General features: G+C 42.4%; 2 protein-coding genes across 3 annotated transcripts in view; both read right to left on the reverse strand.

Annotated features, from left to right (window-relative positions):
• Positions 1 to 4,376: 4,376 nt before the first annotated feature.
• gpr151 (G protein-coupled receptor 151) lies at positions 4,377 to 5,702 on the reverse strand. The gene has a single exon (XM_031745328.1). It carries the CDS (start codon positions 5,700 to 5,702, stop codon positions 4,377 to 4,379), a length of 1,326 nt encoding a protein of 441 aa, XP_031601188.1.
• Positions 5,703 to 8,408: 2,706 nt separating this feature from the next.
• The window catches only part of ppp2r2ba (protein phosphatase 2, regulatory subunit B, beta a), a 40,867-nt gene continuing 29,647 nt past the window's right edge, over positions 8,409 to 19,628 (reverse strand). For both annotated transcript variants that reach the window (XM_031745332.2, XM_031745334.2), the window contains exons 2-10: positions 19,184 to 19,281; positions 17,602 to 17,767; positions 16,587 to 16,699; positions 14,072 to 14,249; positions 13,620 to 13,784; positions 11,601 to 11,770; positions 10,915 to 11,006; positions 10,686 to 10,809; positions 8,409 to 9,312 (exon numbers count right to left, since the gene is read on the reverse strand). In XM_031745332.2, coding sequence (XP_031601192.1) covers positions 9,157 to 9,312; positions 10,686 to 10,809; positions 10,915 to 11,006; positions 11,601 to 11,770; positions 13,620 to 13,784; positions 14,072 to 14,249; positions 16,587 to 16,699; positions 17,602 to 17,767; positions 19,184 to 19,281 — 1,262 coding nt within the window. In that variant the 3' untranslated portion in view covers positions 8,409 to 9,156. The remainder of the gene's footprint in view (positions 9,313 to 10,685; positions 10,810 to 10,914; positions 11,007 to 11,600; positions 11,771 to 13,619; positions 13,785 to 14,071; positions 14,250 to 16,586; positions 16,700 to 17,601; positions 17,768 to 19,183; positions 19,282 to 19,628) is intronic.

The following is a 19,628-nucleotide window of genomic DNA, read 5'->3' on the forward strand; positions in this document are numbered from 1 at the left end:
CAAGCCCAGGTCTCAATTCAACAGAGAGAACTTCTGGGGTGGGGAGATTCAGATCATGAATGTGCCATCTTGTCTTGAATGTTTCAGCACTTTGTTGAATCTATGCTACAACAAATTCTGAAGACAAAAGGAGATGCAACCCAGTACTATTAAGGTGCACGTATTAATGTAGCTGTGAGGGTACTTTTACCTACTGTAAGTGTTAAAAGTCAAACTGACCACAGTAACACACCTGGAAATGGTGTAAAAAACTTGCTATGTTAGATAAAAAAAAAACAGCTTTTTTTTTATAAAACAAAAAGTGTGTGAAAAGTGTCAGTGATGAACATATAATCTGACTTTTCCCATTCATTGTAACGCTATGTACAGAAAAAACTCTAGAGTTACTTGTAAACAATAGATTTGAACATGACTGCATCATAAACAACCTGAATAAATAGCAACTCTGAGGGATTGTAAATTATTTTCTTGTGCATTCTTACAGTAAACTGGAAGCAGCTTAATTCATCCTGTTCACAGTTCACTTAAAGTGGTTCAGACTGCATTTGCAGAAGAAAAAATACTCTTAATTTTAGCCTTTTCATTCATACTTTGGCCACCAGGTGGCAGCACAACATGCTGGAATCAACCCTGACACATTATCACATGACCAAAATAGAAACGCTTCACAGCCAAGGTTTATAGTCTTACAGTGAAGGGATCATCATTAGTATTTCTTTGGGGAACTGATGACCACCTGACTGCCAATTAACTCATTTAGTCTGATCTCAGTGCTGTCGTGGTGTGTTCTCCTCATAGAAGGGTGTTTTTGGACATATTACACTAAAAATAATCGTCCATATATTTGATTTATCACATTCTGTTCTTCCTGAAAGCAACTTGGTAGTAGGAGCAGAGTGGAATAAGATGAGCCAGTGGCTACGTTTATCCACGCTCTGTGCACTGACAGCCATGAAATATATTGAACTTTTTTTAACTGTCTTTGGCAGCTCCATCAAAGCAACTGTATCCAGGTCTAAAATATTTTTGATGTTTGTTATCTAGAGATAATTTCTCAAATGGTAGGTAGGTGTGGGCAAAAATGAGGCAAATGCTGTGAGGCTAATTGAGCCAACAGTCCAGTTTACATTGTACAGCAGTACATTTTCATTATACTGCTTACTCATTTTCCCATATCTTGAATATCACGAGTTAAAAAAGAAAAAGGCTGTTTTTACCCTAGTCTCCCTTACCAGTCCTGTGCTGAGACAATCCACTGTGCTAAATTGGAGTTGAACTGTTTTTTGTACATTTCCATCTGTCACCTCCACTCACCTGTCACCAGTGTTTGTATAAGTGTAAATGGCATCCTCTCTTAGTAGGGCTGGAAATGCTGAAAGGTGTCTACCTGCCCTTTAGATCTCTGCATCATTCACTGAGATGAAAGCACTTTGATTTATTCTAATTAAAAGACCGTTAAATACCAGGGCCAGACCCCCCGAACCAATCTATCTCCAACACAAAAACAGCCTATCGCATGCACACACATATAGACACACACACACACTAGTCGACTCTCTGTGGACTGAAGAGCCAGGTGATCTTCCACAGGCATTGGTAGGCAAAGGTTTTAGCATGTGGCTTAATTGCAGCCAGCCTCCCCCTGCTGAGCATAATTAGTGTTCGCTAGCATGTCACTTCCTGTGGAGGTTCATTTATTAGAGATGATGATTGGCTGTGGGATGAAACGCGGGGGTGACACCCCCGCCTCCCCTCACAGTGGGAGAGGGACACAGCCAGGAGGCCAGTAAAGAGAGGATCTCTCCTGCTGGAAGCTCCCCTGCCTTGTATAATGACCTCATTAAACCCAAGTTGTTTTGCCACTTGTCATGTTGATCATTTAACGCACAAAAAATTCACTTTTCGCCCAGTCGGCCCGAAAATTCTTCTTTGTTCTGACTCTGTTATCAAGTTATTTTTTTATTGCTTAATTTCTTTCAAAAGCAAATAAGCTGAATTCAGGCTGAACTATTTTATGCCAAAAATGGCATAAACTAACAGGTAAACACAGGTGCTACTAATCAAATTAATCAAGGCTCTATACCTAGAAGAGAATCTTTATTAATGTCATTAGTAACACCTGAGTTTATCAAATCTTACAGTTTGTGAAATAAAAGAGCAGAGACTGGGAGGCAATCTCAGTTTCCTCCCACTGCAGCATAATGTTGAGCTGCCTCTTGGTTTATGCGCTGTAAGACTGTAGATCAGCACACTGATATCAGAGTGAACGCAAACTGTTTCTTTGTGGTTATCCATTGTGTAACAGAAATGTGGGTTATTATCACTGGGAGGCTAATTTGTGCTATGACAATGGCAGTCACTTCACATCAGCACGCGTTTACAGCCAGTCTCTTAATTGCATGCAGTAAGCGTCTCCATTCTCTCATGGAAGAAAAAGATCAGTTAATCTGTTCCATAGATTTTTTTTATTGATTGTTTTATTATTATGAAGTAAACACCCGACTGGGGGCATGATTTCCAATATGACAAGTGATGTATGTAAGCTCTGTGGTCTTGCAATCACAAAGAAGCATGAGGGAATTGTTACTTGGGGCAGGTGCAGTCTGATCAGGCACAATAAGTACAACAAACTCTAATGCACGCACTAAAAAAACGTGTGGATGACACCATTAAATATGCAGCTATACTATATTTTGTATATTCGGTCTACATTATAGCATGTAGAGGAAGTGCACAGGCTCCTCTTGGCTGAAAATAAAATGATTTAATAGTAGCATGCCAATCTTGGAACAATACAAAAAAAATCTTATGAAGTTTAATTGAAGGTTTGGGTTCAAGCCTGGAGTTTGATTGTTGTGCACATGCTTTTTGGAAATCATTTCACCTGCCAGTAACTGTGCCAAATGAGCAAACGAGATGCCTGCCAGATATTAGCAGCTCCTGGGGTTTCTGTTGAAATTGGATAAAATCCCACAACTGCAGATTTACTGGCTCATTTACCAGACTAAATGCTACAGCCAGAGGTGCCAACAACCAAGGCTGTAAATAACGTCCGCGTACTTTTGTTAAAGATAGTACAACAACTATGATTAATGTTCAGTTACTGTTTGTTTTTGTGTTGCAATAACGTTGCATTATTTCACCGCTGAAACAGCAGAGGTGAAAACTTCAGTCCACTAATGAGGGTCTAGCTTTTTGTTGCCTTCAGTGTTTATGGTCGGGTCACTACCCCGGGGACTGATGGTGGGTTGTATAGTTAAGTGTTGCTCTGATTGATGTATTTTGCCTCTGGCAATAAAAGGTCAATATAAATGATTAATGAGAGGAAAATGTCATAAGGGAGGGGAAAGAGAAAACAGGGTGATTAGAACCTAAACTTTCCTCTGCTCTCTCTCTTTTTTTAACCTTTTACCCCCATTTTAGGATGTAAAACCCTGAGATTTAACTACATGTAAAAAAAAAAAAAAAGAAGAAGAATGTAGGTCTTTCATTAGCGAGGAGGAGGATTATTCAGAAGTGTTAATCACAGCAGCAGACAGACAAATTGATTACAGATCAGCAGAGTTTCCACTCGTGATGTTTATCCCTTTTACTGTGATACCTGTTATGTGTAAGTCAGTGAAGAGAGAATTCCTTATGAGATTCCAGTAAAACTGCATGTGAGTTCAGACGACAGCTCTTTCTCTCTTATTATACAACTTCAGCGAATCTAATGAATGCCCTTGTAAAAATACATTTAATGACCCGATCAGCTGGAGACATGTTTGATGTATCCCTTTAGGATGCTACTGTATGTGTATGAGTGCCATTGATTAAACCAATAACAAGAATATTTTTGACACCACAAAAACAGCCACACTTGAGGTACATTTTAATACTTGTCTTTATTAGATCACAAAATAGTCCCCACAGATCTTTTCATTTTTGTGCAAAAAGCTGGTCTACTTCAGCATTACTTTATAACATTCACAGAGTATTTACACGCAGTTATTGCACAGCTGCAAAAATTGTTTTTTATATGTTCAAAGAGCAGCATGAAGTCCAAATAATATAAGCTGGCAAATATTCCACAGAAACACCATGACATACAGGATATACAGGTCTGTTCTACTGTGTAATGTACATAATCATTATTGCCAGAAGCTTCTATGTACAGCCACCAAAAATCAGCTTACTCTAAATATAGTAATGCTAACACATGATTGTGAATTCGGTCATTTACACAGATATAGATGTAGTCCACATTCACACTGATTGCACTTCTTACCTTTGAATAATATTATAAACACACCTGACAGAATCACAGTTATTTACAGTGCAGCACTCTGCAGTCCTCTCAGCTTCGGTCTGGGGATGATCGGTTAGAAAGGTGGTAGCTATTTTTTTTCCTCTATGTTTTGGTTCTCCCACGGTACAGGGTCGTTTTCCTGTGTGAGTGATCCACCTTCCCTCTCGTGCCAGAACTGCTCCACATCAGGCAAGACGCTCCCATCTTTAAGACTCACGGTGTCCGCTTCCCTCCCTCCTCCTTCTGGTCTGACTTGCTCCAGCTGAGGCTGAGCCTCCCTCGTGGCTTCCTTGCTGCAGTCTGATTGAAGGCTTCTCTCCCCCCGCAGCTGACCTGAGGTCTCTGGTCTAGGACAAGGGGACTGGAGAGTGGTGGGGTTGTGGGGTCCAGGCTTGGGTGGCAGTTGCTTGCGCAGGGTGAGGCGCCTCCAAAGCCCCCTGTAACCCTCTCTGAACTCCTCAGAGAGAGAAAGGACAATGAGAGGGTTTACCAAAGACAGAGAGAAGGTGAGCAGCTGAGCAGAAAGGATAAGGAGAAGGGGAGGAGAGGAGATAAGGGGCTGAGCTCCTTCAGTTTCCTTTTCTGCAATCTGGCGCTCCCAAAGCCACACAACCCAGTGAGGAATCCAGAGGACAGCCATGGCCACAGTGAGGCTGAAAAGCATTAAAGTGAGCTTCCTGGATCTGATCTGTGTACGCAAATTCTGACTCTTACTGGAGCGGCGCTGGCACTGGCCGTAAGCCTTCCAGAAATACATCAGGGCAATGCTCAGAGGTGCACAGTAGACCCCCAGAGGATACGCTTTCACATACACAGACATGAAATCCTGGGCTTCAGGAGGAACCGTCATTACGCACACCAGCCCACGGATCTCTCTCTGCAGCCGAGCAAACAGCCAGTGAGGGATGGTGACAGTGCAGGCAGACAGCCATATGAAGAAGAGCACCACCAGGATGGAGCCCAGGTGGATGCTCACCTGCTTGTTTGGATTTGACACGTAGCGGTAGCAGGCTTTGGCCATGATAGCCACGGTGAAGCTCTTCACAACCATGCAGGATTGGAGAAACCAGTCGGCTGTCTTGCACACCACCCAGCCTAAATTCCAGCTCGTCTTGGAGTATGAGGCAGCCCTGAAAGGCACTGTAAACATCAGCACCAGCCCATCCGCAAACATCAGGTTGAAAATGAGGGAGTTGATGAGAGACAGTTTGCCTTTGTGCGCGTTAGAGAACAAGATGACCATCGCAGTTAGATTGCAAGCCGCGCCCAGGACACAAATGACTCCCAGAATAGCTGGCACCAGGACCCTGAGCTCAGTCGGGTCCAGGTGCTGGAAGGAATCGTGTTCACTGAATGACCACATGTCTACAGAGCTGTTCACCACAGTGCCATTGGTCCCACTAAGCTTATCCATTGTTTCCAGAAGATGCTGATCTGGTCACAAGAAGATAATAAATTAATTTAAAAAAATAATCGAAGGCAGGCAGGAAATGTAGGAGAAAAAAGCTCTGGGAGGAAAAAAATGTCCAAAAACAATGTAATAATATATCTTGGAGTTTACACCTGTTCAAGGTACCAGAGCACCAGAGAAGCAATAAATTCGCAGTGTACAGAGCACCTGACAGTCCTCTGGTTTATCCCAAGATGCGATGATGCAGCATCTCGAGCAAGTTATAAAGATGCTGTTTGATTGACAGCTGCTGTCCCCAGCTGGCAAAATGTGTGTAGACTACACCCACATGGGGCCAGCACAGATGAATATACTGGATTGGTGCAAGTGATTCATTAAAGTTATGGTCTTAACAGTAGTCAGATTCCTTAAATAAGAGTTAAAGGTAACAGCGCCTACCTGTTGATGATAGAATTTTGCTTTAGGGACAAAAGCCAAAGCACTACCATAAACTGTGAACTGCATTCACTAGACATCCTGACAGAGTGTGTGATTTTTGCATGAGGTGGTTGGGACATCATCACAAGCTTCATTTATTTATTTATTTTCAAATTTCATCATAACATAAATAATAATAGATATTAATATCAATAAACCAGCCAGAACCAGTCAGGAGAAGTCTCTTGTAAATGTGCTCAGTGATTAAGATGAACAATTTTTATTATTTTGTCTTTGTAAACCAGCACAGTGAAGTTAAACACCCACTGATAGAATCAAAGCTCAGACTTTCAGCTTTAATTCAAGGGGTTCAACAAAACCATGGCATTAACTGTTTAAGAAATACAGCCCCTCATTTTCAGCGACTCAAATGGAACTTCACAGACTGACATCATTTTAAATTTAACACTTTTTAATACTTGGGTGAAATTCCTTTGAATCAATGAGTGCCTGAAGTCTATCACCAAATGTTGTGTTTCCCTACCAGACCTTTCATTGGAGCCACCTTTAGTTGCTCTAGTTGCATTTTCTTACTATCAGCCTGTCACAAAAATACATAATTTGTTAGAGTTTGACATACAATCATACCAAAGATAAGTTTGAGAGGCATAAAATTATATTTTTGCAACAACAAGGTGATTCTATTAGCTGGAGAACGTCATGGGCAAGTTGAGGACAAAAGAAGTGTCAGCCCTAAAAAAAAAAAAACTATCTACAGCAAATGAACAGTCTCTGAAAGTTATGCTCATAAGAAGTAGGGGTAGATTCAGCCTGACACAGGACCTGAGAAATGCTTTTGGCTTTTGGGATCCTCTTGACAAAGAGCAGAACAAAAGGCAGCCAACATCCAAAGAAGAGCTTTGAATGTTTGTACTACTTAAAGAAATTACTGAAAGCTTGCCTCAGGGTGTTCCGACTGTGGTGAAAAATAAAGATGGTCATACCAAATACTGATGAAATGACAACAAACAGCCTAAAGTGTAGGAGGGAATATGTAGTATGAGGTGTGGTCCTGAAATTCATGTGCAGTGAATTAAAGCTGAAAATTGCATCTTGATTGATTTAAAATCCAACATAGTGGTATACAGGCACAAAACTACGTACTTATGGGCCTAGCTGTAACTTTACTTAAGGAAAATCCCATTTCATCAGCTGGACTGCCTTTATTTGTCTTAATTTTTGTCCACATGAGGGCGCCCTAACACCACGAGCAGAAATGGTCTCAGCCCATAAAACATTTTACTTAAGGTTTGATAACTGATTCAGCAGGTGTTAACAGAGAAAATCCACCAGTGGATGATTTGAACTTGCACATCTTTATTCTTTTTTTATTCAAAAGAAAGTCCAGTAAGCATAAAGACTGCATGGTATTTCATTGCATTTCAATACATTCTGAGCTATAAAAGTCTTTTTTTTCTCAATTAGAGTGTCACAAAGGAGGTTGTTTAGAAGACATTACTGTTTAAAGGAATCACACTTAATTATTCCCTGATTTCACAGAGTTCACTTAGACCTTTGACTGCTTTGCTTTACGGGAGTTGGCCGGTATGAGCCGAGTGCTGAAAGACAATCTGCTACTGTTCCATGTTACCCATTTTCAGCCTGATGAGAAACATGGAAAGGCATTGCAGCAATCTAATATATATATTAAAAAAAACTGAATAGTGCCCCAGATGATCTGCAGATGTTCAAATATCTATAGCTATACGCAGGCTGTCAGTTTCATCAGAATCAGATCCAACGCATGCAAAGAAAAAAAAAGCTATGCTAGCATTGTTAGGCCAACAAAATCTCAAGTTTTAAATTCAATATGTCAACACGATGAGTCGACCAATCTACCATCTACAGATCATTTTTAGTACTATCCAAATAAAGAGAAAATGTGGCAAGAAATTTAGAAATGAATGTGGCTTTGTTTGTCTCTTGCAAACTGACAACATCAGACTGACTTGCAAGGTGAGAGCAACAATTACTTTGTACATATCACAGCATTCTCCCCTGAGCTCACAAGCATGAAACCAGTGCTCTAATGTATAATTGTGACTACATTGATTCAAGCACTTTTTCTACTTGGGACCTGTGTGGAGCTTTTTGTGTGTGTTTGTTTCTTTATAGAGAGAAAGAAAGAAAGAAAAAGAACAAAAAAATTCCTAAGTTAACATTTCATTTGAAACATTCACACACACTCCTTGTAGTCATTACCCCTCCTCCCCACCCGACCCTCCCCTCCACTACATCGAACCCCCACATACCAAAAGAAGGCACCACAGCTTCTAAACAGACTCATTGACCGAGAGAAGGACTCAACAAAAACAAAAGCGTTAAATAAAACCCAATGACACAGCCTGGAAGGGCTTCATTCACATTACAGACTACAGCAGTCTCACAAGGAGACACGAGATTGGTACTAGAAAGACTGACTGTGTTGTGTCACAGGCAGCAAGAACTCAGTTTCTGCGGGTCAGAGATTAACAGTCTTTTCCTCTTCTGCAGCACGTTGCGCTGTTCAGGAATTTTGCCTCACGTAGAGGCTGCAGGGTTGATCACATGCATTGCAGCATGAGCAGACCGAAAGACAGGGGGCACTGTTGCTACATGACAGTGAGCCACCATCACATAGGCCTGTGCTCCGTGTGCTCTATTTTCTGTTCAGTGTGCCCACATCTGCCTCTGTCCTTCGGGTCCAGAGTGCTGCTACGTCATAATGTGATGGTAGCAATCCTCTTGTTGCATAAACGCATGGGAAACAATTCTTCAGGTGTCCGCATGGCTAAATAAATTAAATTAGAAGTCAAATTGAAGAAGTTCATTCTTGATTTCAAGGAATCAAGTTGTTGCTTCCTAAAACGTGTGCTGTCCACTTCCCCCACTTCAGTCACTGGATACTTTTACCCTGCTCGTCATCAGCAGAGTTGGGGAATTCAAGATAGCAGCCCCTCACAGGTGCAGGGTCAGGGGTCAGCAGGGGGCAGGCTGCCCTTTAGTTGACCTTATCCTGAAAGATGTATAGGTTGTTGGTGGCTGCTACAGCAATGATGTTTTCATGTGGGTGCCACGTCGTGTGAAGGATCTTCTTGCTGAAGTCAAGGCTGTCGACGCTGATCTCATCCTTACGCCGCTTCCCACCTACACACACCTGGAGGACGACAACGAAAATGCAGAGGCATTAAGATGTGGGAGTGTGGCAGCTCGCACATTTCACTGATGTCAGTCATTTGAAAGATGACGGGGGTGGGTGGGGTGCTGACTAGGCTTGTAGCTGCCTGCTAGGCGTCAATGGCGTCACTGAGCTGGACCTCTAAACCGTGTTGGTGCTAAGCGCTAAGAGGCCCGTGCTCCAGTTTCGGTGAGTTAAATTCTGGCTGCATTTATTAGGTATCTGTGTCTGCGAGGTATAAATGGATGCATCTTGATAATGAGCCAAGCTAGTGTTAGCTGATAGCTTTGCACCCTTCCAAATATGGTCAGTTTGGTTCAAAAACCTCTATGGTTTGCTAAAAATAGGACTTAAAAAGGGCTATTACCAACATTTGTTTCAGGCTTGGTCACTTTACAAAGTTGATATAAGATTGAGTTAGCAAATTAGCTAGCCCCATATTTACACATGGAAGAATATAAATCTAAAGTCATCTTTAGGCAGAAAACAGAACCTTGATGAGACCAAGCAAAACCTAAAGTGCTTCAAAACCTAAACCTAAAGCTATTCTTTGAACTGATAAGCCAGGAGATTCTTCTCTCCATCGAAAACATGTATTACTGCAGTTTGAAACATAAGACTGCACTGTGTACATATACTAAACACATTTTTCTTTGTTCATTTGTGTGTTGTATTCACTCATGATTGTCACTGTTAAGTCAGGTCTGTTTTGATATTGAATTTCTGGACTTGTACAGTGATGACATATTTATCAAAGTTACAGAATATAAGGAGGGAAGTGAATTTATTGTTTTAAGTGCCACCTCTACTTTAAAATCTCAAAACCGACTGATCACAAAAACTGCTGGCATTTGCTTAATCCGTTTTTTTGCCATAAATGAGTATCACAGATAAACTCAAAGACATCTGGAGGTGCCACTTTCAATCAGTGAAAATTACAGCAGGAAATTTCACTATTGACCAGCTTTTTATAGCTATTCAATAAATCAACTGGCTTAGGAAATAATTGACAAATTAATCAATGATGACAATTACTGTTTAAACCCTGAACTAATTACATTATCAATGAGTCTGTCAATGATTGCCTCCGATACTTTGGTGAAAACATGTCAGAAAATAGTGAAAATAATGTCAATCACAGGTTCCCAAATTAACAAATTGAATACTTTTGCTTGACAAATCAAAAGATATTAACTGTCACAGATCCACACAGTCCAGCAAGGATCACATTTTTGGAGAAGCAGTGAATAATTAGCATTTCTCCATTAGAAACTCACTTGCAGTGAGGCATTATAAGACTAAAGCCAGATGTCTTTGAATTTAAAAAGGATAACTTGTGTTGGTGATGGTACCTTGCGAGGCTTCAGAATAGCTCTGGGTTTGCTGTTCTCTCTGGATGCTTCCAGTGTGACATCGCGTTTGGTATTCCGGTCGAACATTCGGAAAAAATTGTTGTAAGAGCCGGTCATTATGACGCTGAGGAGGGAAAAAAGAAGAGACGGGGTGTTATGGAGAGGGGTGGCTGAAGGGACCGAGCGGTTGGTAGATCTGGTCGATGGCAGCGCTGAAAATAAGTCTCACCTGTCTGATCCATTCCAGACGCACTCAAACTTGTCAAAGATGCAGTCGTTTTCATACAGAGAACACAGCTTACCCCGTAAATAGTCGTGAACCTGAAGAACAAAACCAAAAACATGACAATCTGCAGTACTTTTTGGATTAGTCTTTATAGGCCTCTGGAGTTCTTTGCATTGCCTTTCGGTGGGCAAACACACCGAAACCATAAGCTGCACCACCATATGCTCTGCTTTCAGTAATCCCTCAAGACCTGGTGACCTGTGCTAAGATGCTAGGTAGCAGGTGGAGGCTGAGGTGGAACTGGACAGAGAATCCCTTGAGCCTGGCTGATGGCCTTATCAATCATGATCTGCCCTAAGATGGCTTCCCCTGATCAGACAGCGTGGACGTGACTGCCGTGACCACACAGTGGGAGGTTCTGCCCTCCGGGTTCCATCAGCGCCTATACTATCCGTCTTCTTACGGACACTCAGCTCAATAAGCCCTCCTGGGGTAATTGCTACACATGACACGGTTACAGATTGGCAGGGTGACAGTGAAACAGGATTATATTGAGTGATAAGCCTGAAATCAATAAGTTTTGATTTGATCTGGGCACAGTGGTTATTTACTAACTTCAGCAGCGGAGCATTTCCTTTGGAGCCCTCAAGCTATCCAACAGGCACATGAGAGCGCAATGAAAAGCGTACCTGGTAAGTCTCGAGCGGCTTGTTCTCCATTTGAAGGTCCCACACCTTTACAGTGAGGTAGTCTCTTGTCATCAGGTAGCGTCCGCTGTGGCTGAACTTCACGTCAGAGATGGATGAGATGATTTCAGAGAAGAAAGAGCGAGTGGATGGATCCTCTGGCTCCTCAAAGTCTACATGTAAAAGAAAAAGAAAATGTAAAAAGCCGTTATCTTTCAACACAGGATTTTACACCGCTTTAAAGACTTTAAATCGCTTCAAGGAGGAAGATTCAGTTTGGGCGGTGGAGGCTGCCATTAGAAAACAATGACAGCCGTGACAATGCCTGGATGCCGAGTTTTCTGCAGCAGCTGCATCTCCTCACAGAATTACATGTGTGTTTAGGGAGATAGTCGTGGGTCAGCATGGTGGGTAAATATTGGTTATGATTCATATTGATTTTGGCAGCTGCTGTTCTGTGTGTAGGCCAGCACGCTGGGGATAACAGCCAGGCATTCCATCGTTAGCTGTCAAGTTATTGTTCCTCCTCCTTTCCTCCCACCCTTCCTCCCCTCTCTCTCTCTCTCTTTCACTCATCTCTCCCCCCCCCCAAAAAAAAAAATGCCCCCACCATTCTCCCCCTACTTCCACTCAATCCCACTCCTCAGCTAAGGCCTGGAGAATAGCTCTGTGATGTGTCAGTGGGGAGTCTAACTAGGGATGCAGCGTGAGAGATGAAAAAAATGGGGGGATGAGGAAGGGATAAGAAAAACAAATCAATGTCAAAGTGCTGGGTCCATATGAGCCCTGCTGGATTTGTATGTGCGCGCGCCAGCGAATGCGTGCGAACAAGAGCAAGTGTAATGTGTGCATGTATATATGCATGTGTGTGTGCCCCTGCCCTCCCTCCCATCCAGATCCACGGGTGGATAATAGGGTCCCCGGGGAGTCGGCAGGGGGGCTGTTTGGTCCCTCTCTCTATCTGTCCTGGGGCTCAGCTCACTGGCAATCCTCGGCGGCCATTCATCCTTCCTGTAAAACTGACTGATAGCAGCGTCCTCCAAGATTTATATATATAGAAGGAGATACACTATGATTGTGAGTTTGTGTTGTGTGTGTGTCACAAAAAGGAGGAGGGGTGTGTGAGTGCAGGAGAGAAGGCTTTACATCGCTCTGAGCCGTAAACGTTAATGCAGTGAGACAGTAGGTCGGTATTAACAGACCTCTCCTGGGGCTAACAAGAGCACCTGCCTGCTTTGCCTGTGTGTGTGTGTCTGTGTTTGCTGCAAGCACCTGTCTAGGAATGGCACACACATGCCAAACAATCAGAGTATGAAGCCGACAACTTCAACTGCCCAATGCATCCAAATGTAAACATTTTTTTCCAGCTCTCATGTGATGCTCATGTGAAATTCAACAGGCCGTGTTGGTGCTGGGTCCAGTGGATCCATCAATATGTCTGAGGAAATGAGTGACATTATTGAACAACAGGGTGTGTCCATGAGGGACTAATGCGATTGCTCTTAAGCCATTGATTTCCCAGTGAAAATGTCAATGTATTCATTATTCATTCAGCCAAAGTGTATCCATGTGATGTTAAGCTTCGGAGAAGGCCATTCATTGTTTGAGACGCGCTACAAGATTTATTCGTGTGTTATCAATCGTGGCATATTGAGCAGGGGAAGCCCGCATGTCACAGCTGAAAAAAAAAGGTGGAGCAGAGTGTGAATTTACAGCCAAGGTGTGGAATATTGGAATCGGGCTATATTTCCCTTGTTGACTCCCATCACCTCAGTGGCAATAAAGGCATCGATGGAAATGGTTGATTTTTGTCGTTTTGTGTCCTGTGAATTTCGCAGTTCTCCAGTATCTAAATTTTGTCTGCCTTAAAGGAATGAATTATTACAATGGAACAAAGGTGTTCAGTATTTCAGTGAACCTTCAAAGAATTGTGGCTAGATAAAAACGAGCCACGTTACTGGTAAGTCTACCTGAACACCAAGACACTTATTAAATCTGCTCCCATGATGCTCTGGTACTCACATTTGCAGTGCTTGTCACAGAGTGCGGCCTGTCTCATGTCACAGAGGCGTATTGAACCTTTGCTGCTACTGTAGGCAAAGGTGTTACACTCCTGCGGGTGGAATTCTGCAGAGGTGATTACTTCTGTCAGCTCCTCCATGTTGGCTGGTTTGATGTCCACGATGTCTGAGAGAGAACCGCTAAGGAACAGAAGACTACAGTGGACATGTAACCCACAGAGTAAAATGAAAAATCGTGCCTCTACTATAATGCAACTCTGGTAAAAAATACATATTTTATGTACAAACTGTTAATAATAATGATTTTTTTAGAACCTCAAATCTATTTATCATCCTATCATTATTAATTAAAAAGAATTAAGTGTGGCTTTGAATGTTTTTTCTTCATTTTTTTTGTCTTTTTTAAAAATGAAAACAATGATAATCATAGAAAAAAACAGAACAAGAGGATACTGAAGCTGCGGTCGGTGATCTCCAGGTTCCACAGGTTTATCCGAAGGTCATCGGTGGAGATGAAGGTCTGAAGGTCGGAGTTGACAGAGATGGAGTTGATGTGGTAGGTATGGGCGTTGCTGAACACGCGTCTGGCTGTAGCCTCGACCATCAAATCCATAGGCTGAAGCACCGGCACCTGGAGCGAACATTTAAGGGAAAATGTAAATGCAGAAAAATATGCAAGAATAGAAAAATCAGCTTGAGGTTTTTGAGGGTAGTAATTACTAGGCTGGCCTTCTGTGAGTGTATCTGTGTCTTTGCTTGTGTCCGTGTGTGTGATTGTCCAGATATTTTAGTGAGGACCGTTTGGGCAGTTTTGTGTGTGGGTGTGTGTCTGTGTGTGAGGCACAATCAGATGACTCCAGGGATTTATTTGACATTTACTCCGCAAATCTTAATGACACAGAAGCTCAAGGGCTGCTTGATGAGTTGGTTCAATCAGACCGCAAATATCTCTCTGCTACACAGCTACACAGCTACCCAGCGATCACGCCTCCTTCTCTTTCTCCAAGTCACTCCTGCTTTCTTGTTTGTGTGTGTGTGTGTCATGGAGAAAGAGAAAATGGAGAGAAATCGAAGGAGGTGGAAAAAAAGACATGGCCCGAGGGCATCGCCAGGCCCTGCTGAGGAATGATAACTGAACTCTGCAGAATTAAGACAAGCTTGCACACACACACGCAGACGCACAAGACCCCACAGTTGCACACTGCTGCTCGGGCTTCAAAGAAGCCCAGTACCAGTCTGCATGCAGCCCCCCGTTGGCCAGATAAAACCCAGACAAAGAGAGAAGAGAGGGGAGGGAGCGAGGAGAACAAATCGGCTGCTTCTTCCCTTTTTCTCTCGTCCGTTGCTGGCACTGACAGAGAGACATGGCAGCCCAGCAGGCTGCTGTATCTCCATGGATGTCACTTTATTTCCATGTCTTTCACTGGCTGTCCAGAGAGACACAGAACATATTAACCCATAACCCCCGAACACTGACAGTTGTGCCATTCAGCTTGCCCCTTGCAGATTCGCTGTGATCAGATAGTTTGTCTTTGTAACATAATATATTTATATTTTTCTGCTTTAAAAATAATACTTCAAAGTAAATCAGTAGGTTATAATGTTTTATATAAGTGGTTATGAGATACTGAACGATAAACTTTAAAGCATTGTATGAATTTTAGGATGAATATTAGTGAATTCCTCCCTCTCCTCCTCTGCTTTCTCCCCCTGCTGAGATTTCACAGCCTCTAAACAGGATTGCCACAGTCCCGGCCTGTCCTCCAGGTTGCTATGATCCCCTGGCCAGCCAGACAAAGAGGGACAGACACGCTGAACACAGCACTAATCTGCAATGGCAGACACACACACACACAGACACAGTCCTGTGTGTCTGTGTGTGCCCTCTTTTGTGTGAAAATTAAATAGGTAGCGGAGTGATAAAAACGAGAGAGAGAGAGAGAGGATGATCCTTTCACGGTGTTCATCTCTGCGCACATATTGATCGCTCATTCTCAATTTCTTCTGCCAGACTAAGTTCAAAAGAGTCCAAAGATAGCAGGTTGCTTTGTTGGTGTCAGACTCTCATTTATCGGGACTGAAACTGATCACAAATGAAGAAACAACTGTGACAGACACAGGCGTGCAGCATGTGTCACTAAGAAGTTTATGCTGGATTAAAGGCTATCATAGCATAAAAGGCTGAATGCTAAATTTTGACTTAATCAGCTTATCTGAACTCTTCTTGCTTGGATTCCATGTGCAGGTCTTTCCAGAAATGCTGGTTCATTCAAAATATGTGAGCCTGGGTTACAAGCAGCAGTTGTGGGGTCTGTAAAACAGGAATCTACCAAAAGGTCAAATGAAAGATGCTACTGCTAGGTGATGCTTGTGATGCTTTTAATTTCGTTTTTAAACTGAACACCACAAATATTCTTAAATATTTCTGATATCCATGCATAAATAAATAGTTCTCCATCCATCCACCCTCTTCTTTCCAATCTGGGTCATGGGGGCGCTGGAGCCTATCTCAGCTTCCACAGAGCACAAATATTCTTCATTTTTATTATTAATGGATATAGTGGCAGTGAGTTGTCATGTTTTACTTTTTTCTATAGTAGTTTTTTCAGTCTTAAGCCACCCAGACCACTGATGCATGGCTTCAAATATTTCATTTTTGTATTCATTTGACATTTATCAGATTTATCGCAGTCTCGTTTGGTCATCCAGCCTCCAGTCAAATAGAAAGTCTGTGGTTTTTAGTGACAGAAAATTACATTTCTGCCATCACTGACTCGAATTTTCACGTCCATAAATTGCGGTCCATTTCATTGTGGACTAATTCAAAGTAGTGCCATCGATGCAATGTTTTCATTCCATTCAAATGTTGTGCACTGTCTAATAAAGTGAGTGTGATCTAGTCGCAGCCTATTTTCACCACAGTGTATGTGACATCATGTGTGTTGTGACACTCGACAGTTTCACATACCCGTAGAGAGGTGATGGTGGATGGGTCTCGGATCCGTCCGTCCTCATCCTTCAGGTTGTAGCCTTCAGGGCGCTTGTCCCTCTCACTGATCTTCCACAGCTTCACTGTCTTGTCTGAGGTGGACACATCACACAGGCGCACAGACATACACAAAATACAGTTAGATCACGGCTCAGCAGAGTGAGTCTCAGATACAAGATGGATGCGGGGGGCTGGGGATACAATCTGGCAAGTAGCTGGGCAGAAGCCAGCGAGGATGATGAATGGCGACTCCTGCGTAGATTCTGATGTCACCGATATCAATCTACAAGTTGACTTCATTTCCCTGCTGCTGTTTACACCGCCGCCCCTCCCCTCCCACCCCCTGGAAAAGCCATCTGGGTTGCTTTTCAATTTTTGCATCATATAAACATCAGTTACATCTCATCTTCTCGGTCTACTGAAGTGGATGGCAGCCGCAGTCAGGTTGTCTGTTTTTTTTTTTTTTCCCCTCTTTTAATTTCCGCTGCGAATGCCGGTGTCAGAGCAGCGAGGCCATCGCCGCAGGACTCTCCACCATCTGCTCCAGCCACCGCGAGCACGTCTGTAGCAGCCATGCGTGAAGCCCACAATCTGCAAGACGTCTCTCAGCTGATGTGTGTGCGTGTCTGCTGTGGCTCTCGTACATGTACGGCGTGTGTGGTGGCACATGCCTTAATATGTGGCCCTGCTGTGACAGCCATGCATGAAGCCCTTAATCTGAAACTCTTCTGCAGGTGACACTTGTTCAGCCAAGCAAAACAAGCAACGCCGCGTTCTCCCAAAAAGTCAAAAAGACACGGTCAAGTGATATTCATCACACCTCCTTTTACATCAACTGTAAATCTGAGCATTCTGCAAAGTGAGGAATGAGTCATTTTGCACAGTACCTGATTAATAACACTCGCTCACATGTAAACATACTCCAGATAGATTATTGGTTCTTTTGACCATTCTGATATTTGTGCTGCTCTTACAGCACCTTAGGTGTACTGACCGTTGGTGGAAAGCAGGAAATATGCTGCATTCTGCTGAGGAAGCCATTTGATCTTGTTGATCTTCTCCTCAATCTCCAAACTCTTCAGGTAGTCAAACTCTGGCTCATGGCTCTGGAATGTGCTGTAAACATTGTACTCCCCACGACGCTGGGGCTGACTCTTACTCTGCAGAGGACGAAAAAAAGGGAAAGTGAAGCACAGGTAGACGCCAGTGTTTTTTGGTCAAAGTTTCAAAAGATTCCTGTGATAAAAAAAACAGGTGTAAATGATTCAATATTAGAGCACACTTTTTGGAAAAGATGTAATGTACCTTATCTTACTTATCTTAATGTAACTTATCTTAAATTTCTCCTTAGGAAGCTTACTACTACTACTTATAATAATAATAATACATTTTATTTAAAAGCACCTTTCAAGACACCCAAGGACACTTAACAATAGAATAAAACACATAGTAGAACAATGACAAAACATAGTAAAACACTTTAGTCAAGCTTTGCATTTGGGGATCTCGTCTCCTAATTCTGGTTTGACACAATTACGTCAAGTCCCTACCAACACGGATGAAAAGTAAAAGTTACGTGGAAATGATATCCCGTTCTGAGACTGTGAGACAAGGGTTTTGGGGGTCACCATCTTGTTTGCAAAAATGAGATATGACCAGGACGGGCAGGTCACTCACTGGCTAACAACTTGTGACTGACACAACCACAGTTGTTAGCCACTGAGCTAACAGGTAATACCACAGATAAAATAATTTACCAAAAAAGACTTAATTTTTTATTCTGAATGACCCTTAATATGTGACTGAGACCATAAACGCAGCAGGCAAGTGTTTAGCATTTCCCATATATAGGAAAATGGGAAAATATAGGATCAGAAGTCTTTTATGCAACCACAGCCATCAGCATCTGGTGGCCCTCAGATGGTATACAGGATAGGTTTAAGGAACTTCCGAGAAGACTTCATTTCCTGACTTGGAAGCTGTACTTTTTTAGTAATATTAAAATGTTAATTTTAATACTTTTTTTTTTTTTACACCATCTATCGTCCAACCCCAGCTAACTTGATAAACTGAACTGGACTTTGGTATAGTAGTGATAATATGGTAGGATTAACTAAGATAGATTAGTTAGCTGACAGACTAGTTAGCCGATAACCTAGCACTCCAACCCCTTGTTCAAATATTATCACTCAGATGTTGCTAAACTTAAGTGTCAAAATGCACCACAGGAAAAATTAATGAGCGATGTCATGGTGTCCACATCCATCTTTTTTTATACAGTCTATGATATATTTACACAGATTCTGGAATATTATATGTTGAGTAACAGAACAGACTAGATTTTTTAATTGGGGCTTTCAACAGTACTTTTGTGTTACATTGTTGCATGTCTTCATAATGTTGGTCCAACAAATGCTTTTTGTTTTTTAACATATTTACAGCTGTCCTTTTCACATACATCCTCTAGCTTGCTAGTTATCTAAAAACAAACAATCCAACGTTAATGCTTCAAGGCTGTCAAATCCTTTTCAGCTGAAGGACAGCATAATTATCACTGCATTGTTGGCATTTCCTACCTCCTGCTCCCTTTGGAAGACAACCACTCTGCCTCCTTTATCCCCAGTGGCCAACAGCTCCCCCGATGAGTTAAACTCCACCGTTGAGATAATGTCAGCTGCAACACAGGAAGCAGAGCAGACAGGGGGAGAAAATGTCAGTGTGAACAAACCTGTCAAGTATCTGACAGACAAAAGGAAACACTTTTCAATGGGATCTTCTAGAAAACACTTCAGGAGAAAAGGGAGGGGAATCTCATGACAGTCCCACAGAGGACTCCTCGGAGCAGACAGCCCAGTTTGGAGGAAATATAGGTTAGGAGAAACCACTGGATGAGTCACTGCATGATAATTGAGACTCTTGTCTGATTGAAGTGAGCCAATCTGTGTCATTTAATTGCACTTCTGCTTATTAGAGGACTCTGCCGCTGCACTCTTGCTCATCACAAAACACACTCAAAAAGCT

This window comes from Oreochromis aureus, linkage group 2 (assembly GCF_013358895.1).
Source record: "Oreochromis aureus strain Israel breed Guangdong linkage group 2, ZZ_aureus, whole genome shotgun sequence".
Classification (NCBI taxonomy): Eukaryota; Metazoa; Chordata; class Actinopteri; order Cichliformes; family Cichlidae; genus Oreochromis; species Oreochromis aureus.